This window comes from Protomyctophum parallelum (assembly GCF_964188405.1).
Source record: "Protomyctophum parallelum genome assembly, chromosome: 12".
Lineage (NCBI taxonomy): Eukaryota > Metazoa > Chordata > Actinopteri > Myctophiformes > Myctophidae > Protomyctophum > Protomyctophum parallelum.
The window spans coordinates 25,228,618-25,256,349 of NC_139712.1; the positions used below are offsets into that span (position 1 = coordinate 25,228,618).

Here is a 27,732-nt window from a genome sequence, read left to right on the forward strand (position 1 = left end):
ATCTGTTTTATCAAAAAAATAACTTGAAGTGGTTTATTGTAGCAGACATGTGTAGGTCCGTTGCCTGAAAATATTACATGTGTGGATAAACGGATCTCTGAGTAAAAAAAATAAACGTGCAAAATGTTACATCCTTGGCGGCTCTCCCCTACATATTTTTTCTTTCATAAATTGTGAATCTTTCACTCAATAGGGACTGCTCCTGTCGCAGGTTGATGTCATATGCCCATGTGTGGTCTAGCCCTATGGAATTATGGGATGCATGTGCTAATACAAAATAACGTAATACTTTCTAAAGTTAATTATTTCTAAAGCAATATTTTTGTTATTAGCACGTGCATTCCATAATTCCATAGGGCTGGACCACACACATGGACATATGACATCATCAACTTAATTGCCACAGGAGAAGTCCCTATTGAGTGAAAGATTCTCTATTTATGAAAGAAATACAATATTTAAGGTGCTTTTATTTATTTATTTTAGTTATAGAGGGAAAGTATAATGTTTTAAGGCATATTTGTCTCATTAGCCAGGGATCCTTTTAAGAAGCATGTAAGCATGCTAACACCACTAGCTCTCGAGTTACTAAAGTCCTTCCTTATTCACTTGATTTCAGGCCAGTGTGTGGAGTCCAGATTGCAGGTGAAGATGAACTCTCCAGACTCAGCCAGGGGTGTTTCTAAACAGGAACCTGAAGACATTTCTATTAAGCAGGAACCTGAAGACATTTCTATTAAAGAGGAACCTGAAGACATTTCTATTAAACAGGAACCTGAAGACATTTATATTAAAGAGGAACCTGAAGACATTTATATTAAACCTGAAGGCCACCCACACCTCAGTAAGTTTCATGCTCTTCCTTTCTTTAAATAATCTGTTCTGTAGGGCTACTAATAATGACACTGATCATATCCCAATATGTAAATCAATCATTGGAATATCCCTCACATTTAATTTTGAAATATATTCTATTTAATGTTTATTTTCTTATTACCATATCCAAAAGCACTTTGGATTTTGCACAAATGCAATGCGAAAGAAAACTGGACCATATAAGTTCACCTTGTGATTGCCTTTACAGTATGGATGTAGGTCTCAAACAGATTTCATGGTGTCTCTCTGTAGGAGACGAGGTGTCTAGAAAGACTAGACTATAAAGTGAGTCTGAACTGTGTGAGATAACACAGATATTTGCCTGTATTTTTCGAGGTTTCACCATTTGAACCCTAGCATCCCTATATTGTGGGGGGAACAGATGCCTTATACATAGTCGATCTACAACAGGGGTGCCCAGACATTTTGGACTTGAGCGCTACTTTCAAAATGACCAGCTCAACACGATCTACCCATCAAACAGATTATCCCATTGCTGATTTTTTTATTTTTTAAATACCTGAGGGGACTTTGGAATAGCGGCGATGGTGTTTTAAAAGACAAACACACTTGGAATGGGAAATAGAGGGGTGGAAATGAAGTTGTTTTCTTGTATAACTTTGTAATGCTACTACAGCTGTTTGTGCGAAACACTCTTGAAAACAAAGTATTGCATAAGCCCTTTTTTATGTCAATCAAGTCAATAAGTCAAGTGGCAGAAAAATAGTTTTAAAAATATATATATTTAAATTGTATATTTTTAGGGGAATGTCATGTGATCTACCAGCATAGCCTTTGTGATCTACTGGTACCTTTTGGGCGCCCCTGATCTACAAGCTCACAAAACATTGCAATGAGCTGCAATTGAAACAAGATATTAAGCACTTGGAAGTGTGCAGGAATTACTCTTCTGTTTAATTCTGTTTATTAATTTGACATTAATATGCTTAAAGTGTATAGTGCTACTTTTCAACAGTTCTAAATAGAATAGCACTATTCTAAAAAGTAAAAAATATATACTTATATACTGTGAGTGTCAGCCTATAGCAGGCTGTATTGTTCCATTTTGTGATGAGATTAATATCTTGCATGTTCATAATGTAATTGTCAAGCCCCAGTGCACGCTCTCCTGTGAGTCTTCACTCGTGTTATGAGTTGCTGATACATAGCTATACATTATATTATATAGCTATTACATACTAAATTATGCACTGTGGTAGCCTATATTTTACTGACGTGTAGTCTAGGCGCTGGCAAATTGTGTCTTGGCGATGTACTGAGGCTAAATCGGTCTGGCGGACTACCTGCATGCAGACAAGATCGGAGCCTGCGTGTGAAGTATTGTGTTTTTACATAGTTTCATGACTCAAATGGAAGAAGTAACTAAACATAGCATTTCTAATTACTACTCACAATATTTAAGGTGCTGATCTGTTGTTAAAACTTTGAAGGTGGCTCATTTTCTACATGGAACAAGGACTGGAAGAATAGTTTTACATTTTAGGAATCTAGTATTAACTATTATGCAATTTTTCTGCTCCTAGACATCCTGCACATGTATGTGTGTAAAGAGGAGGATTCTATTAAACGGGAGAGGAGCCCCAGTCTGCTCCAGGAGGAACCAGAGCCTCCACACATTAAACATGAACAGGAGGAGCTTAAAGAGGAACAGGGAGATCTTCTTCAAAAACCAGAGCATCCTGATGGGTCAATGTTGACATTACTAGCAGTGAAAGGTGAAGAAGAAAATGATGATGAAGAAGAATACATCTCTTCCCACTGCTCTGAAGTCGAAGTTGAACTTGAATCTGACTCTGAAGTCAGTGATGATTGGGAGGAGACCTCTTCCCACTGCTCTGAAGTCGAAGTTGAACTTGAATCTGACACTGAAGTCACTAAAGACAGTGATGATTGGGAGGAGACCAGTGAACACATTGATGACGAACAGCCTTACAAGAGTTTCCAATGTAGACATTGTGACAAGAGTTTCAAAGCGCCGGGTTCCCTGAAGTCACACGAACGTATCCACACTGGAGAGAAACCTTTTCACTGTAAACATTGTGACAAGAGTTTCAGCCAGTCAAGTAATCTGAAAACACATCAGCTTGTCCACACTGGAGAAAAACATTTCCAATGTAAACATTGTGACAAGAGTTTCAGCCAGTCAAGTAATCTGAAAGCACATCAGCTTGTCCACACTGGAGAAAAACATTTCCAATGTAAACATTGTGACAAGAGTTTCAAAGCGCCGGGTTCCCTGAAGTCACACGAACGTATCCACACTGGAGAGAAACCTTTTCACTGTAAACATTGTGACAAGAGTTTCAGCCAGTCAAGTAATCTGAAAACACATCAGCTTGTCCACACTGGAGAAAAACATTTCCAATGTAAACATTGTGACAAGAGTTTCAAAGCGTTGCGTCGCGTTGCGTCACACGAACGTATCCACACTGGAGAGAAATCTTTTCACTGTAAACATTGTAGCAAGAGTTTCACAGCGTTGCCTTCCCTGAAGGCACACCAACGTATCCACACTGGAGAAAAACCTTTCCAGTGTGAACATTGTGACAAGAGTTTCAGCAGGTCAAGTAATCTGAAAACACATCAGCTTGTCCACACTGGAGAAAAACATTTCCAATGTAAACATTGTGACAAGAGTTTCACAACGTTGCCTTCCCTGAAGGCACACCAACGTATCCACACTGGAGAAAAACCTTTCCAGTGTGAACATTGTGACAAGAGTTTCAGCAGGTCAAGTAATCTGAAGAGACATCAGCATATCCACACTGGAAAAAGAAGGGGGAAAGAAGCTACTATAAATTAGCTCACTTTTCTGTTTGCTGGGACGTGAATAGAAAAACAGAAATATTAATGAGATTCATACTGCTCCTTTCAACAGAGGCCTCAGTTAAGACTCGTCTTTTGGAGGCAGGATCTGCCAGCAGTTTTTTTCCCCTCTCCATTCCTCAACGTTCTGTTTGTTTTGTTATTTATGTTTATTTTATATCTATTCATTTTTATATAGCAAAGGATGCCATTGTTGTAGTCCAGGGTCAGAAAATGTCCACTTGTCTGGGGTATATTAGAAAAACTCTATTTTGATTTTCATATGTTGCACAGGGCTTTAGATTGCCACCAAAATTTGTGTGCAAGTTAACATTTAACCTGATTGCATTTGTGTGAGTTTACGATTATTAGGTTGGTCATTCACCACTTCATATTTAGTGTTTACTTTTTCTTCGTTTTCTAAGTGACTGGCATAATGCAACTGAATAAATTATTCATTGTTACACACAAGACAAACATATTTTCTGATCAAATCTTTCAATTCAGTTGGATTATTTCACGTGCAGGCACTGCAGACTCAGGGCACTATCTTGAATGGAGCCTTATCCCTTATGCCTATTGCCTAATAAGCATCCTTGTATTACTAGAGTCGGTCGGTCACATAATATGCATATCACCATTTATGGGCATAGCGGGCGGATCTGTGACTCTGGACATCCTGATCTCCATGTATGCCTATGAGTATGTACACCATAGAGTAATAAAAGGATAGATACCGAACCGGAGTGTTAGCCCCCCCCCCCCCCCCCACTATTCATTTCAATGGAAGTTGCTCAGTGGCGTTTTGAAGCACCCGGAAGACTGCCGGAAGTATAATTATAACTCAATGGCTCGAGTGAGCAGAAGTTTAGCCCAGCCTAGCCACGGACCTCAATTTTGAGGTCCGGGCTTACGTACGTGACGTCATGAACGTCCACCCACCTCCATGAAAGAGCTGCAATTCCACATTTCGCCAGTAGGTAGTGGCAGCTTCAACGTTGGATAGCCCTACTGGGGGCTTGGTATACACCGGGTATATCTGTCTGGGTGATAAAAGTGTTCCATTCCATTCCATGTTGTTACAACACATGCAAGATATCTTTAATACCTGGTGATTTAGAGGTGGATGGGCCATCAGCCTTTATGGCTAAAGGTTGTAACCTGAAGACATGCATCTTTACCTTAATGTAGTTCATTTCAATTTATTTTATTGTATTTAATATTACTGTCATCATAATCACATTATGAATAATGTACTGTAGCTACAACTACCATTTTCTTTATTTTTTTAAGAAACTCGTGTTTTGTAGTGTTTTACACTCGATCAACATGCAATGGAAGTATTTAGATGTATATTGTGAGAGAAATGTATGTGCTGCACCACTGGCAACGGTACCCCTTGGACAGGGCAAGGAGTAGTTTGGATGGGAAAGTAGATTAGAGAAGTACTTGTACAAAATGCGGCAGCCAGAGTTTTAACTAAAACTAAGATGAGATAGTTTTGGCTTCGGAATTGGCTTCCGGTTGTTTTTAGGATTGATTTTACAATTATTTTACTTGTTTATAAAGCTCTCAATGGTCTCGCATCTTATCATGACTGACTGCCTAGTGCCTAAATATGTCCCAAACCGCCCCTAAGGTCTTCCATTGCTGGCCTGCTTTGCCTAAAAAAATGGCAACAAAAATATACGGTGACGCAGCTTTCTTCTTCTACGGGCCGACGGCGTGGAACAAACTCCCACTGTACCTTCAACAGGCAGTCTCTGTAGACATTTTTAAAGCACAGCTCACTTCTACACTCTTGCTTATAATTGATCTTTTACATTATATTGGCCATTCTACCGAATTGGTTCAAATTGCAGTCCCACAATGAAAAACTCATATTAAAAAACAATTTAGTATTCAGACTTTTCACTGTAGTAATGTCATAGTATGGTCTAATTAATCACAATACATTAATTGAGATAATTAATAATAAAATTAAATATATAAAAAATAATCCTTTATATGTCAATTCCTATTGGAAGGTGGCTGTCCCAACCTCTAACCCCTACATTTCAATTCATGAAAAAGTCCTTCAATTATTTGTCACTTTCCTAAAAAAATGTTTTTTAAAACATTTATTTTATAGGGAAGTTGAAATAATGAAATTAATTTTGTAGATTTCTTATAAAAAAATATAAAAAATGCTGCCCCATGTTTTCATGTCACTACCAAAACAGAAAGAGTTTAAGTCCATAGATGGAGCCTGGTTTAAGCCACACCCCTACACTCTTCACAAAGAAGTGACATAAATGAGTAGTAGTAAATAGCTAGTTTACTTAAGTCTGAAATTAATGTCTTCCAAAGTCTGAAAATCAGTGTGTGGTTTTAAGGAGTGTCACTACCGAAACACATAATTACTCATAAATGATAAACAATTTAGGTTTTTCTGCTAAATGTGATGTTTCTATCCATGTACAGTTCAGTTCAAAGCAGTTTTTCTTAGCCATCTTTGCCTAGCATTGTAGAGTTAAGCTAAAAACTAGATAAAATTGTCACTACCGAAACATTCACTATTTAGTGACATGATTGTTTCGGTAGTGACAAAATTGGATGTTTAGGCTTTTCATTGTACTTAATTCTAGTAGGTTAGTAGTAGCTTGAGCAAATATAAAGCATCTTATGAGTTGCTGCTACCTTGTCGTGGTGGGGAGGCTTGCGTACCTCCGTGACTCTGAAGGCTATACCGGAGGGGGCTCATACCCTCAGCAGGTTTAACCATGCCGGGCAGGTTTTAGAGTAGAGGTCAGACAAAAAGCAGCACCCGGTCCTCCAGGTTTGGGGGTTGGGCGTGGGGCCAACAACCCCACCCCGTAAAACACTTTCCGTTACAGAAACGACGACAAGGATACAGAAAGAGAATTCGGCACTGGGAGAGAGAAGTTCTTCAGCTCGAGGACGTATGACGTTAGGTGGTGAAAGCCAGGATCCCCTGGAAGCCGCAGGACCGACCACCCTTCTCTCAACCAGGAAAAGCATTGCCATTGGAACATGGAACGTAAGAACAATGTACCAAGCAGGGAAAACCTTCCAAATAGCGCAAGAGATGAGAAACTACGATCTCGTACTACTGGGAATCAGCGAGGCAAGATGGACGCAATCTGGACAAAAAAGATTGATGAGTGGAGAGCTGCTGCTTTATTCAGGCCATGAAGATGAAGGTGCCCCACACACACAAGGGGTAGCTCTCATGCTATCAAGACCTGCACAGAGAGCATTGATAGAATGGGAGGCCCATGGACCAAGGATTATCACAGCATCATTCAGAACAACAAAAGAGAAAATAAAGATGAACATTATCCAATGCTATGCACCAACAAACGACAGTGAAGAAGAAGAAAAAGAAGAGTTCTATGACAGACTTCAGAACATCCTGGACAAATACCCAGAGAAGGATACCACCATCCTCATCGGAGACTTCAACGCAAAGGTAGGAGAAGTAAACACGGGATACGAAGAGGTGATGGGAACACACGGACTCGGAGAGATGAGTGACAACGGAGAGAAGTTCATAGACATCTGTGCACTGAACAAGCTGGTGATAGGAGGCAGCATCTTCCCCCATAAGAAGATACATAAAGCAACATGGGTATCACCAGACCATACTACAGAGAACCAAATTGACCACATCTGCATAACTAAGAAATTCAGAAGATCACTACAAGACGTAAGAGTTAAAAGAGGAGCAGATGTAGCATCAGACCACCACTTGCTAACTGCTAGACTGAAGCTCAAGCTAAAGAAAAACAAGACAGAGACAACAACTAACAGACAGAAATACAACGTGAGCCTACTGAGAGGGGCAGAAAAACAAGAAGAATTCAAACTGAAACTCTCCAATAAATTTGAAGTTCTACAGGACCTACTTGAAGGCGAGACCAGCATTGAGAGGCAGTGGCAACAAATTAAAGACACACTAACTTCGACATGCCAAGAAGTGGTTGGCTACAGGAAATTCCACCAAAAGGAGTGGATAACTACAGAAACACAACAGAAGATATAAGAAAGGAAAGAAAAGAAAGCAGTAGTGACAAAGAGCCGCACAAGAGCATCAAAAGCAAAGGCGCAAGCAGAATATACTGATGTCAACAGAACAGTAAAGAGGAGCATTAGAGCAGACAAGTTGAAATACATCCACAACCTAGCAGAAGAAGCAGAGGACGCAGCAAGGCATGGAAACATGAAGCAGCTGTATGACACCACCAGAAAGTTGTCAGGTAGATATAGCAGGCCACAAAGACCGGTCAGGGATAGAGAGGGAAACATCATTAATACAAAGGACGGCCAACTAAATAGATGGGCCGAATACTTTGAAGAACTGCTCAATAGACCCCCACCAACAAACCCCCCAGAGATACAACCAGCACAGACCGACCTCCCCATCAGCTGTGATATACCAAGCAGAGAGGAGATCAGGAAAGCAGTACAACAGCTGAAGAACGGAAAAGCAACAGGGCCAGATAACATCCCGGCAGAAGCCTTAAAGACAGATGTCGATACCACTGTGAGGCTGCTTTATCCACTCTTCAAAAAGATCTGGGAAGAGGAACAGATACCAGCAGACTGGAAAGAGGGCCTTATCAACAAGCTCCCAAAGAAAGGAGACCTCTGTAACTGTAACAACTATAGAGGGATCACCCTACTCTCAGTGCCAGGGAAAGTGCTAAATAGAGTAATCCTAGACAGAATGAAGGATGCAGTTGACCACCAACTTAGAGACCAGCAAGCAGGATTCCGAAAGAACAGGTCATGTATAGATCAGATTGCCACGCTCCGCATTATTATAGAGCAGTCACTAGAGTGGAATTCACCACTCTACGTCAACTTCGTAGATTACGAAAAAGCTTTCGATAGTGTACATAGGGAGACCACCTGGAAGCTACTAAGACACCATGGAGTGCCCACTAAGCTAGTCAACATAATCAAAAACAGCTATTCTGGAATGACTTGTAGAGTGATACACGATGGGGAGCTCACAAACCTGTTTGAGATCAAGACTGGGGTCAGACAGGGTTGTCTACTATCCCCATTCCTGTTTCTACTTGCCATTGACTGGACAATGAGAAAAACAACAGAAGAAAGAAAGAACGGAATTCAGTGGACGTTATGGACACAGCTAGACGACTTGGACTTTGCAGACGACCTGGCACTACTCTCACACAGACAAATGAAAGAAAAAACCAAAATACTGGCAGAGACTTCCTCACAATTAGGACTCTCCATCCACAAGGGAAAAACACAACTCATTAAGATAAATAACACCAGCACAGAGCCAATCCTTCTAGGGGACAACGCGTTGGAAGAAGTAGAGTCCTTCACCTACTTGGGGAGTATCATCAGCAACCAGGGTGGTACTGATGCAGATGTGAAAGCCAGGATAGGCAAGGCAAGAACAGCATTCCTACTTCTCAAAAACATCTGGAGCTCTAGAGAGATACAACAACAAACAAAAATAAGAATATTTAACTCTAATGTAAAATCAGTCCTGCTTTATGGGGCAGAGACATGGAGAACAACAAAGACCACAACAAATAAAGTGCAAACCTTCATCAATAAATGTCTCAGAAGAATCCTGGCCAGACAAGATCAGCAATATAGACCTATGGACGAAGACCAAACAACTCCCAGCAGCAGATGAAATCGGACGAAGAAGATGGAGATGGATCGGGCACACACTACGTAAGCCAGTGTCAAACACGACCAGACAGGCTCTGACATGGAACCCCCAGGGGAAGAGAAACAGAGGTCGGCCCAAAAACACCTGGCGGAGGGATCTCCAGGCAGACACCAAGAGGCTGGGAGGCACCTGGTCGCAGATAGAAAAGAACGCCAGTGACCGAGAACTCTGGAGGTCCCTTGTCGACGGCCTATACCCTGGAAAGGGTGTCAGGCGTAAGTAAGTAAGTTATGAGTTAATATTTAGCAAAATAGTTAAATGACTATGGCACCGCATTGTAAAGACAATGCTGTGGTCACTACCGAAACAGTGCAGTCACTACCGAAACACTGGTTGTTTTGTCTAAAATCAAAGATAGTGAGTTATCAACGAATATGTTAAGATCATGATTGGTTAGGTGTATGTGTAATGTCAACTACCAATAATGCTAAAATCAATACACCGGTAATCAACTTTATACATTTTACAAAGAATATTGCGTTTAGATTTGGATTACTCTCAATAATAATTTCAACATAAAATGTTTTGTTAACATATCAATTTAAATGTATTTAATTGTGGAACCACCTACATAAATTCTTAAAAAAATATTAGATCTGGTGCAACATGAATATGGTAAAAGGTTTTCCAAAATAGCATACAAATTTCACACAATTTCCAACTCTGAATTTGAACCAATTCGGTAGAATGGCCCATATAGCATTCTGAGATTGTGGAATAGTTGTCTGGCAACGCGGGACTACTCGTAGCCTCGCATAGCATAGTAACAGCGTTACCTTTGTTACAAGGCAGATAATTATTCTATATGTTTTAATGTACTTTACTGTGGGAAACAAATTAGTTCAGTCTCTCTCTCTCTCTCTCTCTCTCTGCAGTCCAATGGTTATTAGATGAAGACGAAGTAATATGGCTCGTGCAGCTGACAGAAAGATTAATCTCTATTAATAACACCTGACATACTGCCCCCCCCCCCTCTCTCTCTCTCTCTCTCTCTCTCTGCATGCACTCATGAACACGCACACACACACACACACACACACACACACACACACACACACACTCGGTCATTAAATCATAGTTACTTTAGATGACAGGCAGCTCTAAGTGATGAGGGGGACCATAATGACTGTGACACCAGCTTGTTGATGCGGGGGGGGGGGGGGGCATAATGGCTGTGACACCGCTGAGCAGCTGTTTTGTCATGTTCTATGCCCTGGACAGATCCCAAGGTTAATTAAATAAGGTTAGGAAGCAAAGGCCACATGGTGGACTTGTTGCTCCCTGGAAGGAAAGAAACATGCGCAATGGGCTATATGCAGCCATCACTTCCGCGTTCAGCTTCCTTGGTCTCAATTGTGCATGTTCCTTTCCTTCCAGGGAGCAAAATGGAGTCCACCGTACGGTCTTCGCTTCCTAACCATATTTAATTAACCTGGACAGATCCAAGGAAGTGTCATGGTCACGTGCTGCGCCATGACACTTTCATGGGAGCCAAATCTCGCACCGGACGTTACATGAATACAAAGCAGTGGAAGCTGGACCAGCTCATAACAATCATTATTTATGAACCATTGAGACCTGTGTCATATAATTCGCTTCAGGCATATAAAAGAAGACATATCGCAGTTTGTTTTCTAATCACTTGCTTTTCGATGTCGGGCGTTGGACCTGGCCTTCTAGCTGTTTGTCCGTCGGCTGTCGGAACAACAGTGGGTGGATTTTGGGCCCATGGGATATGAAACTGGGCGGCAATGCAGGAGTGGACTGCATGGAAAATTGTTTCCTCTGGTGGTCTGGGGGCCTGGGACTTGCCCACGGACTGGTTGGATGCCTACACTACTTGTGCCTGCATGGAATGCTGGGTGACATGACATGACATGTTTGTTGTATCATGACTGAGGACATAATATGCCTTGAATTTGTTGATGTAACTTTGCTGCACCTGAACGTATGTTATGAACAGTATGAACTTATGTTCATAATGTCCTTATGCAATTTTCTCTGTGTGGGCATAAATACATTGTTAAAATGTGTGTGTGCATGTGCGTGTGAGTGTGTGCTCAAAGATAATGAGAGAGAGAAAACTGAATGCGTTTTTTTCATAAAAATCGGGTTGAGGATGTTGATGTACCGCAGCGCAGCGCTGACTCTGAGTCCTGAGTGCTTTTATCTCTGATATATATTGTGTGCGTGCGTGTGTGCGTGCGTGCGTGCGTGCACACATCACTTCAAATCTAATTTCCTGTTCAGCAGAGTGTTGACGACAGCATGTATTTGATTAGGCCCATAACGCTCACCGTCTCCCTGGCAACGCAGCGGGCCCACGGTTAGCTCCGCCTCCGAGCCCGGCCGATTGGTGTCGCCCACGGCAACCTGGATGACGGGCAGGTGGTCCTTGTACAGCAGCAGGCCAGAGTCCTCTCTCCTGAACCAGACAGAATTAAAGCAAGAAGCCACAAGAGGTCTCAGGTTACCGTGGACTTTACAATGGGCGAGAGGCGTGGTGAGACACGATCCAACCCTCTTACACATGGTGAAATCCACGGTAAGCTGGGGCCTCGCGTGGCTTATTGCTTTTCTAAAACGGTTACAAACATATAGCAATGAATATTCACCTCAAAACTCATTCACAAAAGTAGCTACGCTTTGTGCCCACCAGAGCGAGCCACACACTTCCTTGTTTTTAGTCAGCCAGTGTGGCGGGGAATAGGAGGCGCTTGATGTCTTTACTAGGCCGCCCGGAGCTACACATTCACAGTCATATGAGCGTGGGCAGTGTGCTTATAGACGCCTGCTCGGCATGGGCTTGTAAGAAAAGCTTGTAGACTGGCCATTTTAAGTATTCAATTATTTTTTGCAAAATAGTAAAAAAAAGGCAAAGAAGTTTAGGGATAAGGGGTTTAGCGCTGCCGGAAATGGAGCCCTAGATGTTTAAAGACAATACATTGAACTGTGAAGACATACAGTAAAGATGTGATGGCAGGTTAAACAACGTATCAATTATTCATCCATCAGTATAATTGATCCTCTGTCCCTGGAGAGAAATGAACGCTGGGATGTTCTAGAAATGAAGGAAAACGTTTTTTGAAATGCATGCTGGGATCGATTGTCGGGTGGATGGATGGCTCAAGGAAGTCATTAGGTAAAGATTATGTGTACGCACACACGCACGCACGCACGTACGCACACGCACACAAATGCATTGATAGTCTAAAGCGCAGACTTGATCCAACTGGGGACGAGATCTGATCCAAGTTATTGCAGTTCAAAATGCATCTGAGGGTTATAGTTTATTTACATGCTGCATCATTTATCACACTTTTATGGAAATTTATGGACGAGGCTGTTGGATGCAGACAATTATAGCAAGTGTGTGTGATCTGTGTGTGTGTGTGTGTGTGTGTGTGTGTGTGTGTGTGTGTGTGTGTGTGTGTGTGTGTGTGTGTGTGTGTGTGTGTGTGTGTGTGTGTGTGCCTGCGTGCGTGCATGTGTCATAGTTAAGGCCTATTCATAGTCAGTGTTGGGCAGGAACGAGTTACCAGTAATATATTACTGTAATATTATTACTTTTCCCAGTAACGAGTAGTACGAATTACTCTGCCAAAACACTCATATTATTATACCCATTTACTCGGCCAAAACACGCTGCGTTACTCGTTACAAATGAGCGTCATTTTTAACTTCTATTTTTGAAAACGTGTGCAAATCTTTGAATATTTATTCTTTCACGGCAAACATCTTTAACTCGTATCTTTGCTCCTGGAACACAATAGTTTGAGATGTAGGTCGGCGGCCATTCAGTTGTGGGGCTCCTTGACATGAATACATTTGAGAACCACTGATATACAAACATAGACATGTGATTTAGAAGACATTTTGTAGAAGTTCACATTGCAGCTATCCCTATCCGAGTACACTTCATTCAACTGTATTCGATGCTTTCACATTGCAGCGATCCGTATCCGAGTACACTTCAATCGCTCCCGATGCGGTCCCGGTAACGGTTGGGTGATCCGCTCCCGGGAACGGTACGCGGCATTATTCACACTAAACCACAACATCTGCCAAGTGGTCCCGAGTGCGCATCCGGGACCACGGCGTGAATCCAACCTTAGACTCACCATGTGCTGAGGTCAGCGTCACAGTTACAGTCATATTTGGGCTCCGTACAGTTCCTGTCGATGCCACAGGCACATTTCTGGACGCCCGGCCCAGAACCCCCCCAGTAGAAGTGTTTCTCACTGCCCCGACCGACCCACCACGTGTAGGGGCTTCCATCTGTTGAGACGCACGAGTGCACACACACACACACACGCACACGCACACGCACACGCGCACACTCACACAGTGTTAATATTATGAAAATACATGAATACACAAATAAGGCTAATGTTTATTTGTATAGCACAAGGTCATTAAAAGTGCTTTACACAACACAGTATAAGCACCAAACCAGTGGTGGAAAAAGTTATACTTTTGTACTTTTACTCAAGTACATTTTGAATTCTGGACTTTTACTTGTAATGGAGTATCTCTACATTGCAGTATTGGTACTTTTACTGAAGTAATACATGCGAGTAGTTGTAGTCTCTGTGGTTGTGTCCAATCTCAGCGCTGTTGTCTAATCCATGCTAATCTCCATCCTCCGTAGCCAGGATCCTCTCTCTCTCTCTCTCTCTCTCTCTCTCTCTCTCTCTCTCTCTCTCTCTCTCTCTCTCTCTCTCTCTCTCTCTCTCTCTCTCTCTCTCTCTCTCTCTCTCTCTCTCTCTCTCTCTCTCTCTCTCTCTCTCTCAAAAGTAACAGATCTACAAGCATCGCACTGCTAAAAAAACTGCTACGAGGGTTAAACCATAAAAAGCACTAAGACTTGTTTACATCAGGGTCCTCCATTTTCAATTAATCTGAACACTAAGACGTACAAATATGCACCTCTATGGAAGAAAAAAAGAGAAAGAACAATAAATAAATCATCATAATACAGTTTAGGAAGGTTTAAAAAAGGGGATAAACGTGTACAAGTATGGGAACTAAGGGGTGGGTGGGGACATATTAACTTTTCTTTACAGGGGCCAGTTTTTTTTTAAATAATTTATATTTTTGGTCCCACGATTTTGTAACCCATTTTTCACCCCTGTGTCAATCATCCTGTGATGTGATCCTGGGCTCTACACACCCTCCACCAACATAGGGACAGAAACGGACTTAACTCATGCTTCCTTCATGCTTGAGTGTCCAAGTTGCTCCTTTACACCTGACAGGGGGGAGTTTCCCTGGTTGGACGTAGCGCGTGGAAGGAACACGTTATTCCAACCAGTTCATTTCCCCTCCATCAGGCGTCCCGGCTGGCCAGGGGGAGGCAGTTTAGAGACCAGGATTACTGCATGTTTTTGTGAGGGTACCTACCCTAGGGGACAGGGGGAGAACATGCAAACTCCACACAGAAAGGCCCTTTCGCCAACCCCGCCTTCGGGTATGGGCACTGATGACGCGGAGGAGGAAACACGCCGCCAGCACCCACAGCGCCCCGAGCGGGAATCGAACCCAGGACCTTCTAGCTGTGAGGCGACAGCACTACCAACTGTGCCACCGTGACACCCAGTTTTGATTTGCAGTAATGGCGGTTTAGAACCGTTGTTTCCAGCAGGCCATATGTGCCATCCTGGGACATTATAGTTTTATTGTCCACAGCTTAATGTGGTAAGCATCCATGCTATGCAGTATGCTTAATGACAGGCTTGCAAAGTGTATAGAAAGTAATCATGGGTACATTATGCATGTTTACACGCGCGCACAGACACACACACACACACACACACACACACACACACACACACACACACACACACACACACACACACACACACACACACACACACACACACACACACACACACACACACATAGATAGACAAGAAAGCCATCGTAAATGACAAAAGTGTGGGCAGAAGACCATAAACCACCGATGATCATGATTACTGAAGGGTCATCTCAATGACAAAGAGAGAGAGGGAGAGAGGGAGAGAGAGAGAGAGAGAGAGAGCGCGAGTGCGTGAGAACATAAGTCACATTTAGTGCCGTGTTCTCAGGTCAATGCGCATGCGTGCGTGCGTGCGTGCGTGCGTGTGTGTGAAAATATATCACATTTATAGTGCAGAGTTCTCTCAGGTTGAGGCAGATGCACAGATTGTCATCAGGATGACAATGACTTCTTTCACTTATCCATCACGCGTGTGTGCGTGCCTGCGTGCGTACGCAGGCACGCACACACGCACGCACGCACACTTATAATATGACCAGCTCTGAGATGACGAGGGCACGCGCTCACACACGCAAGCGGCAACGCACACGAGGCATCAGAATTGATTGGTTATAAAGGAATTCACCCCAGCATGCAGTGGGTGGTGATCTCTTGTCTGTCTGTTAGAGGATTTTTATTATTTATGGGCAGGTGCCAAATCGAGCTGGATAGGAAAATTAGCATCTCCATGAAGCTTGTCAACATACTGAAGCACACAGTGCTGTAAAATATCAGAATAGATGGTTGTGTTGAGACCCTGGACATGGCAAAACACAGTGATGATTTAGGCCATGTTATCTGCTGGTGTTGATCCACTGACTGAAAATGTAACAATGGTTTCAACACAGCCATCTTTTTTAAGTAAATTGTGCTTCAGTATGTTGACAAGCTTCATGGAGATGCTAATTTTCCTTTCCATCTCGATTTGCCAAAACTACTAGTAACTGTGTGCTGACCATGGTATTACTGTGCTTAACTGGCCTGACCTGAACCCCACAGAGAATCTAGGTTGTATTGTCAAGAGGAAGGTGTGAGACATAAGACTGAACAATAAAACATCATTTACGGCTGTTATCAAAGCAAACCTGGGCTTCCATAACACCTCAACAGTGCCACTGGCTGATCACCTCCATGCCACGTCCCATTGATGAAATGATTTGTTCAACCCAGACCAAATATTAAAGTATTAATATCAGATGGTTGATATTTCTCGTTTAAAAAATATATTTTTTAGTGGTCTCGTAAAATATTCTAATTCATTGGGATAGGATTTTTTGATTTGCATTAGCTGTACGCCATAATCATCAAGATTAAAACAAAAAAAAAGGTTTTACATACTTGACTTTATGCACAATGAATTGAGAATATATTATGAAAGTTTCACTTTTTGAATTATATTACTTTGACAAAATATTCTTATTACATGGGATGGAGCTGTATATAATGTCATTGAATTGAATTGCATTGATCTTCAATGCTAATGGGAAGTCAGTAAATAATTAGTCAATATGAGCACGAGACATAGGATAGGAGTTATATAGTCATATAGTTTTCAGTGTTTATTTGTTGATCATTTTAGTTTAGTTTCTTTTTGTTAAAATTTTCATTTTAGTGCAAGTAATAGTTGTCATTAGAGATATAATCGGAATAGGTCGTATCGGCCATGAAAAATCGTTATTGGATCGGTCTCAAAATAATCCTATATTTTGAGACAGATTTGTTTTTCACCGATATTGATGATGCAATTATAAAGTGACAGCTTCAATGGCTTTGTACTCATTCAGTAGTCATTATTGAAAACAGACACTTAGAAAAAGAGTATACCGGTAGGCTATTTTGTATTGTATTGATTGATTTCAGGTCTTGCCCTGAAAATCCATTTTCAACCTTGCGCGTACGGACTCGGCCCCCAGCCTGGTACCCTAGTCGAAATATGGCCCTTGAGGAAAATGTATTGGGGAACCCTGCCCTATAGGGTCTAGGCTTGTTTCCATTGTGGTCCTCTGTATAATATCGGAATCAATCAGAATCGGAATTGGCAGATATGTCCCTGCAAATAATCAGAGATCAGATATCTGATAATCGTGCACCCCTAGTTGTCATCCAAGGGGGGACAGGTATTCGTGTTTTCTTCTTCTTTTTCCTGCTCCTTTTCGTCCATGGCCGTATTAGACTACAAATATATATATTGGATGAAACAGTGTTGAGACATACCGAGTACAAACTGTCCCCACTACAAAGAAACATCCAAACATTTCCTGCTCCTTTTCGTCCATGGCCGTATAGATTGAAAATATATATATTGGATGAAAAGTGTTGAGACATACCGAGTACAAACTGTCCCCACTACAAAGAAACATTTCATCAACCATATATATCCCCCCTGGACTAACATTCTTCATATCCTCTGGCCTAAAAGCATCAGCAACAAAGAACTGAGGCAGCAAGCCAGGCTTAGGAAGAGATCCTCCTCCCACTGCTCTGCACACGGAGAGCTCATATTCTCCAATAACACTATAAGACTATCTCTGAAGTGGAAACCACCCCCGAGGGGAACATAAAGACAGGCCTGACCACCAAACAACCCAGGATATGGGATATCTGGAGTGTATTTCTGTAGCATGCAGTGCATGCATTCGGTGTTTCCGCAGTGCATTCTGAACAATCTACTGTAACCTCTTTCTGGGCTTGGTGAGATTGAGGGGGAGGGGGGTATGCACTCCATCGATCACAGCCTCCATCAGAGGAGGAGAGCGCGGGATGATCTCTGACTCCCCTCTGTGTTTCGTTCTTCCCCTCTGTCGTGTGCAGTTCTGCTGCCGTTCACAACAGACCGACGCAGTGGGCGAGAAAATGCATCTTTGTTCTTGCTTAAAGGACCACTTCACCACTTTTCAATCCATCTTCATATAAGAGGTCCTCACTAATAATCATGATAAAATGGCACCATTTGTTTCTACTCAGTCTGTGTCTCATAGGAGGGTTGTGGGCAGTTTTAGATTTTTATTATTGTGAGAACGATGGCTTCCACTTTAGCATTGCAACTTTTCAGGACTAGAAATCTTGCAGTTTGCTTGGATTCCCCATCGATGAGGTCACTGGTGGACGGGTTTCTGAACTGCCCACAGCCCTCCCATGAGACACAGACTGAGTAGAAAAGAATTGCGCCATTTCTTCATGATTATTAGTGAGGACCTATATTATATGAAGATAGGTTTAAAAGTGGTGAAGTGGTCCTTTAATGTAAATCGCTCTGGATTAAGAACATCTGCTAAATTGTAAATTGCGTCTTTAGCGTCGTCTCGCATGCATTCACGGTTTTCTTCTCCTTCCTCAAGACACGCCCTCGCCACCAGAAGCGAATGTCCAACACTATCTTAGCAGCCGTTGCTAAGCTAGCAGAATATATGGTTGGACAAGATTCCATCTCATGGCCCATAGCTGCCAATGTTATTTTGCACAGACACGCACGCACGCACGCACGCACGCACGCACGCACGCACGCACGCACGCACATGTATGTACGTACGTACGTACGTCGTGGCAGTGTCCATTAATACTATAGGTGTTCATTAATTTTACAACACAATCATTATCTCCAATCATCCATCTAGCTCTCCTGCCCTCCCCTCTTCCCCTTAGCAGGGAGATGGAGAGGAGAGGAACAGACACAAGGGGCCATGGGCCGTTTAATAAAAAAAAGGCTGTTCGTCCTTTTTCACTCTCCCAGCCCTGACCGGATTGTCTGTTGTTGTTTTTCCACATGTTTTGATCCTGTTTGATGTTACCTTTTTATATCTCCTGTGAGCACCAAGGAGTTTTATTTTATTTGAGTTTAGCTTCAGCCTTGATCAGTTCGTTTTCACATTTATTTTTAAAATTCAGTGACGTACGTCACACGGACTGCTAGGTGCCGTGATATGGTGTAAAACTGGCACAGCGAAATGAGGAGAGATTTCATATCATCACACACACACACACACACACACACACACACACACACACCCTCCCCAGATGCTCTTCCCATCTCCTCCAGAGGCTGGTCGAAGACAGGGGCACTTATTGAGATGAAGCATGGGGCCTTGAGGGTGACAGTGTGGACATGATTGTGTCTGCTCTGCCTCAATCCCAATCACTAACCGCTGCTGGCGGGATGGGGGACGGGGGGAGTATGACAGAGAGAGAGAGAGACGGACGGACGGACGGTCAGAAACAGATGCCATATTAAATTACTCACTCCCTCCACACTCTGCCCTTGCATTTAAACCCGGAGAAAAAAACAGTTTGACTGTAATCCACGTAACTCGGAAACCGTTCGCCCCACGGACACGTCTCCAACGCCACCATAGTGCAGTGCAGTGCCCGGTGTGGAGTCCGTCGGATAGCCGGTTGTCCAGAACCAGCACAACAGCCCCTGCCCAGGTTATGTCAGGGCCCAAATTAGGGCCAATTGATCACCCCTAGATCTCTATATGTGGAGCTGGCCTGTTCTGACATCACAATGATGTTCTGACATCTGCATAGACTCCATGTTTGGGCATGCCCGACAAAGAACTCCATATATGGTAATATCTGTAATAACTGGGTGGGGCATCCATTTACAACTTGCATCGTTCCAAGTAGGCCCAACGGGCAACGTTCTAGTAGTATGACTATAATAGTACTAATAGTAACAAATAATGATGATGATGAGTCTGACACTAAAGCCAGATATTCTGGTCTAGTATAATACCATTTATTTTGAAGCACATTTTGAAAGAGAGTTACAAAAGGCCTTCCCTCTCAGCTCTTCCACCATTACAATTGATATGACAGACTTGACAAATCTGTACCAATTAAGAGACAAAACCTAAAGTGAAAAATGGTCTCAAACTAGAATAATGCATCATTAACAGATGGGTGGATTTGACAAGCTACTGAGAGCTACATGACACTCAGAATCCAAGCGAGAAAGCGAACAGTGTAGCTTTTTGTACTTTTACTACTACAATTATTTGAAAACATTAGTTAATATAGTTACTTTGTACATTTTGATTGCTCTATATACATTTCGGACATTTGAAAATCTATACAAGCTCACAATGCGTCATTAGTGAGCTTTTTCCCAAGTCCGTATATATATGGACGTCGACGCTAGGTGGCGTCATATCCCAGGTCCGTATATATACTTACCCCAACGTATACTCCATCTATTTAATGGTTGAGTCCTACGGAAGCTTTTAACATTGGTCCGGTTCCTATAGCAACGCCCCACCGTTTCTAACTATGGGATTGGAAATATATTCAAAGTGCAAAGGGCAAACTATGCTGGCACCTGGAACTGGGGTTTATGCCAACAGCTAGCGGTAGAGATACAGAACTAATACAACTTAGAAAAGTACATTTTGATATTGCAGTATTGATACTTTAGTAAAACCACTGAGGGTGAAAGCACAAGCTTGTCTTTCACCATAGCTGCGCTTACTCTCTACATAATATTTGCTGCTATTAATTTTGTTAATTTAATGACATTGTATGGAAACCTGGGTAATGAAAGACTTGAGCACAGATGGGCAGAGTCAGTGTGTGTGTGGACACAATGGCTTCAATAGACTAGAATATTTCATAAAATATGATTTCATATTAACATGCTTGATTATTATGCAGTATGTCCCAATGTGACCTTCCTGATTTGAATAGCCAGGCAGGAGTTTTTGTTTCACAACTCACTTCTCTCCATGAGCTTTAACACAACCACACACGAGACATGAAAGACACGGGCCTCTAGTGTGAGGGTGGTGGTCTGCTGCTCTTTGTCTTCAGGGTGGTGGTCTGCTGCTCTTTGTCTTCAGGGTGGTGGTCTGCTGCTCTTTGTCTTCAGGGTGGTGGTCTGCTGCTCTCTGCCTTCAGGGTGGTGGTCTGCTGCTCTTTGTCTTCAGGGTGGTGGTCTGCTGCTCTCTGCCTTCAGGGTGGTGGTCTGCTGCTCTTTGTCTTCAGGGTGGTGGTCTGCTGCTCTCTGCCTTCAGGGTGGTGGTCTGCTGCTCTCTGCCTTCAGGGTGGTGGTCTGCTGCTCTTTGTCTTCAGGGTGGTGGTCTGCTGCTCTTTGCCTTCAGGGTGGTGGTCTGCTGATCTCTGCCTTCAGGGTGGTGGTCTGCTGCTCTCTGCCTTCAGGGTGGTGGTCTGCTGCTCTCTGCCTTCAGGGTGGTGGTCTGCTGCTCTCTGCCTTCAGGGTGGTGGTCTGCTGCTCTCTGCCTTCAGGGTGGTGGTCTGCTGCTCTCTGCCTTCAGGGTGGTGGTTTGCTGCTCTCTGCCTTCAGGGTGGTGGCCTGCTACTCTCTGCCTTCAGGGTGGTGGTCTGCTGCTCTTTGCCTTCAGGGTGGTGGTCTGCTGCTCTCTGCCTTCAGGGTGGTGGTCTGCTGCTCTTTGTCTTCAGGGTGGTGGTCTGCTGCTCTCTGCCTTCAGGGTGGTGGTCTGCTACTCTCTGCCTTCAGGGTGGTGGTCTGCTGCTCTCTGCCTTCAGGGTGGTGGTCTGCTGCTCTCTGCCTTCAGGGTGGTGGTCTGCTACTCTCTGCCTTCAGGGTGGTGGTCTGCTGCTCTCTGCCTTCAGGGTGGTGGTCTCTTTCACATCAAGGTTCATCATTTATTCGGCATTTGAACCACCGACCACCATTTGATGAGATTTAGCCTTGCAGACCCAAAACTAAAGAATATTTTTAAAACGTTGATCAAAATAACAATTCTTCTACATTCTCTAATTGTGTAGACTTAATTTAGCAAATTATAAGTATAGGCTAATGCAGATGTTTAACAATAATTTAACTCTTGAGAGCTCTCAAGAGTTGAAGATCTACCAACTCTCCATCATTTGGGGACCACCTGGTACGCACGTACGTACGCCCGTTTTGTCTTCATTAGTGTGCAAGTTATACATGATTCTATCAACGTCTATCTATCTGAGTCTTCTTCAGACTCAGAGTCGAGCTGCAGATACTTGGGACGAGTCCAGCTGTTGCTGAATCTATGGAGAGATATCGCTCCAGGATTTAATAGGCTCTATGCACAAATAACTTCACAGGTGTTACCCATGACACTAATTAAGGCTCCGAAAAACTCTACTAAAAATGTTGAAAAGTAATTTTATGCGTGGCTGAATATATAGCGTGTGCTATATGAATATAGGCAATCTACAAGCTCCCAAGGGGCCTAAACTATGGGCCCGGGCCCAGCCCGAAGCCCTGACACATTTTTATTTATTTATTATTTCTAGCATGCGCGGCAGGTTAATTGGCACACGGCACGCAGCAGCGGCGGCCACTCACTCTCAGTTGTGGTCTCGGGCGCTCTGATAAACCTGCACATTAAGAACAAGAAGTAAAAAACAAACACATGACAGGGCACGGTGGCACAGTCGGTATAGTGCTGTCGCCTCACAGCTAGAAGGTCCTGCGTTCGATTCCCGCTGGGGACGCTGTGGGCGCTGTGGGGTTGGCGAAAGGGCCCTTCTGTGTGGAATTTGGAAAGGAACTGATGGAGGGGAAAGGAACTGCTTGGACTATCGGCTATCGTGGACTCGCACTGCATGATCGAAACCAAACCCACAATAATAATAAGTCAAGAACACTTATTTTATCTGTACAAAACCAACTTTGTTTAGTGTGGTAATTTTCCTGCAGTATTTTGACTGCTTCGTTGCGGAGCTCCTCTGAGTCAGTTCTGTCAGAGCTTAGAATGGCAGTGGTCCCTCAAGGCCCCATGCTTCATCTCAATAAGCCCCCTGTCTACAAGCTCTGGAGGAGATGGGAAGAGCATCTGGTCTGTGTGTGTGTGTGTGTGTGTGTGTGTGTGTGTGTGTGTGTGTGTGTCTGTGTGCGTTTGTGTCTGCGTGCATGCATGCGTGCGTGCGTGAGAGAGAGTATGGTGCGCAGAGAGAGATGGAGAAGGAAGGAGAAATGTTTGATTAAGAGAATGTAAAACACGTTGTTTGTTAAAAGTTTTGTTGCCAGAACTTGCCACGTCACAGTAACGGTCTTCTCACATACTGAGTTTGTATACTGTGGCGACTGATACACAACTCAGGAGCGGGAATCAAGATTGCCTATTCACAAAAGCATTTTTTGAATATTGTTGCGGAACAGAAATTAACTTTTCTCTCTTTTCCTATTGCAGGGGAATGCAGTCAAAGTAGCAGTTAACACAAAGTTAATTTCCAAGGTAGAGAGGGGGATCTTCGTCGCTGGACGTCACCGGTAGGTATGGATTACATTCACAGAGGATCGGGGTAGGTACAGGTTTAGATTAGGCCCCCTTAGCTTAGGTTCTTCTTCCCACAGGTGAGATAACGAGTACGCTCAGGCTACTGAACCAATGTCAACACATGCGCCGAGAGCGGCTTTTAGAACGGTAATTATTTCTTCTCAGCCTGCACTCGAGTACTTGTACTCCTTCGGTGTAAGCCGTGTACTGGTGTCGTATTTCTACTCCTTTTCCATATCCGTGTACTCTGGTCGCTTTCCTTCCATTTCCATGAGCCGATAGTCACTTCTTATTTAGCTGGTCTAATGCACGTGCCTTTATACTGGTGAGCTCAGGTGCGTTGATGAGCGCAGGTGCATTGAGTTGGTCCAACATGTCATTAGCAATGTATACCTGTCATCAATCACCTGTCCCAAAGCCTGGCAAGTCCCCGCCTCTCTCTGCCTCCCTCTCTCTCTCCAGAGTGGCGCTTGCTTATGGGCGGGGATTGATGAGTGAGACACCACAATACGGAGGAGATAATGCTCTTCCACACAGGTAGGACATTAACATTAGTGGTGGAAAAAGGATCCACATCATGTTGTACTTAGTCTTTAGACATACTATTGGTCCGAGTGTCATTAGACCGACAACCTACCTCAAACCCTAACCGCAAGCACGGAGCAGCGCATGTGTCCACCGCATGTCCGACCACTGTTCCCGCATGTCGGATCTGCGTGTGCATCACGATGTACTTGAGTAGAAGCATCAATACTGCCATGTGGAACTACTCTGCTGTTACAAGTAACAGTTCGGAATTAAGAATAGTCGAAGTTGGGCCGAGCGGTCCAGGCACTTATTATATAAGCCTTATTACAATTATAAGCCAGAATACAAGTCTATTTAATGGTCCATTTAGTTACACAATGCAGCTGTGTGTGTGTGTGTGTGTGTGTGTGTGTGTGTGTGTGTGTGTGTGTGTGTGTGGGGGGGGGGGGGGGGGGGGGGGATTTGACAGTGTAATGTGATGGAAGTTGGCAGCTAATTAATGATTCATATTTCCGAGTAAATTATCTTCCCTTGCTCTGCTCTGATTGGTAATTTCATTTCATCAACTTCCAAGAAGCACTTTACTCTGTGTGTGTGTGTGTGTGTGTGTGTGTGTGTGTGTGTGTGTGTGTGTGCATGTCTGCATGCTTGTGTGTATGCATGTCTGCGTGTGCGTGTGTTGCATGTGTGCGTGCGTGTGTGCGTGTGTTCGTGCGTGCGTGCGTGCATGAGTGCGTGCATGCGAGTGCAGATAGATCAATATTTAATTGATCACCACACACGATGGCATGGCCAGTGGTTGAAAAAAGTATTCACATTCTGTAGTATCAATACTATCAAGTACTCCGATGTAGAAATACTCTGTTACAAGTAAAAGTCAGATAATACAAATGTTGTTGAGTAAAAGTACAAAAGTATTCGTAACTTAAAGGTTTCATGACATTCATTTTCATTTATTTGAATTTTTCCATTTCTTTTAGGTTTTATGACCTCAATTACACCCCAAAAACCTGAACTTTGAACATTCAGTGTATTTTCTGTGGCCTGGAGTTTTCTCTGGGGTTTCTTGGAAGCCTTTTGAGCTGCAATGAAATCAGGCAAAACAGTGAAAACAGTGACATCTGCTGGCAAATCCCATTGACATAACATGGCATTTGCAGGCTGTGACAACAAACAGCAGCAGAGCACTTGTTTGAGCTAGAAAACCCCAGACCACAGAATATCTACTGAATGTTAAAAGTTCAGTTAATTATTTGTAATTAAGAATAATTACAAATAAATTGTTTTATGTCACCATCCCTTTAAAGTACTCATTATACCGAATGTCCCATTTCACCTGTTTTCAAAAGTATAAATCACATAACAATCCTTTGAATACAATCAAATAACAGATCTGCGACCTCACGATGCGTCGCATTGCGACACATCGTGAGCTTGTAGATCTGTTTCAAAAGGCCGAAATGTATATACGGCTGAAGTGGTATGTATGTTAATAACAAAACAGTTAATAACTACTGTTATTAACTTTAGAGTCCAAATGGAACAGTGGTATTGAGCAGTCAGTATCATAAGGCTGTTCCTGGGTCAGTTTGTACCTGGGGTGTTGAGCAGTCAGTATCATAAGACTGTTCCTGGGTCAGTCTGTACCTGGGGTGTTGAGCAGTCAGTATCATAAGACTGTTCCTGGGTCAGTTCATACCTGGGGTGTTGAGCAGTCTGGACATGCGACAGCCGTAGGAGATGAACTGCTCACAGTGCTCTGCGCTGGCGGTGATGGCTGCCATCTTGGAAAACAGATAGACATACAGAATTAGGAGAGAGAGAGAGAGAGAGAGAGAGAGAGAGAGAGAGGGCGAGAGCGTGTGTGAGTGTGAGTGTGAGTGTGAATGTGTGTGTGTGTGTGTGTGTGTGTGTGTGTGTGTGTGTGTGTGTGTGTGTGTGTGTGTGTGTGTGTGTGTGTGTGTGTCTGAGTGTGTGCAACACTCTCGTCCCTTGTAGCCTAAATGTAGCCTAAATGAATCTGCTCCGCCGAAATTCCAGAAACGTTCATAACAATTTAAAGCGTGTCATACTTGAGGCGACACGTTTCAAAAACGTATCCAGCAAACCAGCCCCTCAGGCAAGAAGCTGTAGTATTCCAACACTTGTTAAGCATAACATTTAAAAAAGGATGCCTCCATTAGGCTGGGCTCAGGTGTCACTTAGCTACAGGCAAGCCCATTTCTCAGCAGTAATGACTTCATTACTGGAACAGACAGAGACGCTTCATCAGGTTATAATGCGAAGTTCATTCCAAAGTTCTGGCTCCAAAACTTTTGGATTACGGGTTCCTTCACCTGCACGGTGAAATGTACTCACAATGCACTCATATTATATCCCCAAACAGGTGTGGACTATAGTATGTTTAAGGTATCCTTTCTGGAGGAGGCAATGGTTTCATATATCCTTGAGTACTATAACACGTTCTCATGTTCTCATGAAACCCGGAAGACGGACCCGTAAGCATCCATTTGTTACGGAAACGTAAAGGTCCATTTGGATCCCTTGTCCCTTAACCCAACGTTTGAAACCGCATTATAATAAGATCATGATGCCCAATCCACGACACATGCACAAACTGCAGCGGCACCTGAACAAAGTGCAGGTGTTGTTGGTCGTCATGCCTGGTGTTCGTTTGTATTGTGTGTGACGTCGGCCAGCCATGAACTCGGCCTATATCGAGTGTGAATAAAACAGTTTCTTAAGATTTCAGAAAGACTCAGGAAGATTTGTGACACTCAATCCCATCGCAGTCTATTTATAACAGCCTTTCTGAGAATTGTAAGGTATGAGGTCTCCCCAGACTCAACGTCTCAGGTCTACCTTCGTGAATACGCAAAGAGGAGCCACGATGACTTGGACTGCCAAATGCATTTCAATGGCCAGATCCCCACCGCCGTCTGTAAGACGAACACCGCTCTCTAAACGGTGGTGCAACTCCCCTCCCCCCTCCTCTCTCAGGCAACAGTGCTGCACTGTCTCTCTCTTTCTGGCACAACAGCGCCCCTACTGGTACAAATAGTCATACTCGTGCTCATTAACATCACATAGGTGGGTTAACGTCACATAGATAGGCGGACACGGACATTGCTGTTCCTTGGAGTGGTTGCACCACTCAACAAAACTTTTAGACAGTTAAGTCACCTGAACAAGCACCAGTGTATCCAACAATGTGACAAGAGTTTCAGTCGTCCATAAGCTTTGCAAATAGACCCGGAGAAAAAAATGCCTTACTATTGTAGACAATGTGGCAAACCCCAAACCCCAGGTGATCATCATGTCTGCATGAGATTCAATTTGCCATATTAGGAGACCAACAGCAGAGCTGCCAACCTGCACACATTTTGTGTACCAACCACGCAATTCTAGGTGTCTATACGCCTAGAATTGCGTGGTTGGTACACAAAATGTGTGCAGGTTGGCAGCTCTGCAACAGTCACTGAACTTCATCGATCGACTAACCGGCCGATCGGCTTTCGCGGGATTGGTCAAAACGTTGTGTGAACGTTTGTGCCACCGAGCCAATTTAAGCGACGACGATCATATCAGGACTTCATTACTTCGAGTATAAGAATTAAACACTCGATCTGAACTGTTGTGTGAGAATTGTTCTGCTGGACGATTTGTCTGACCGGAGAGCAAGGACAGGTGGATAGAGGTGGCTATTACGATGCGGTCACTGTGGGGCACGAGGTTTACTTCTCTGGACGACAGTG

The 27,732-nt window shown here is 43.4% G+C and overlaps 1 protein-coding gene across 1 annotated transcript in view; it reads right to left on the minus strand.

The window, feature by feature from the left end:
- The window catches only part of LOC310867597 (contactin-associated protein-like 2), a gene marked incomplete at both ends in the record, with an annotated part of 231,746 nt that overhangs the window by 34,865 nt on the left and 169,149 nt on the right, over nt 1-27,732 (minus strand). The window contains 3 exons of the mRNA XM_083777712.1: nt 11,719-11,846; nt 13,543-13,699; nt 25,677-25,761. Of these exons, the coding sequence (XP_083633838.1) occupies nt 11,719-11,846; nt 13,543-13,699; nt 25,677-25,761 (370 nt within the window). The remainder of the gene's footprint in view (nt 1-11,718; nt 11,847-13,542; nt 13,700-25,676; nt 25,762-27,732) is intronic.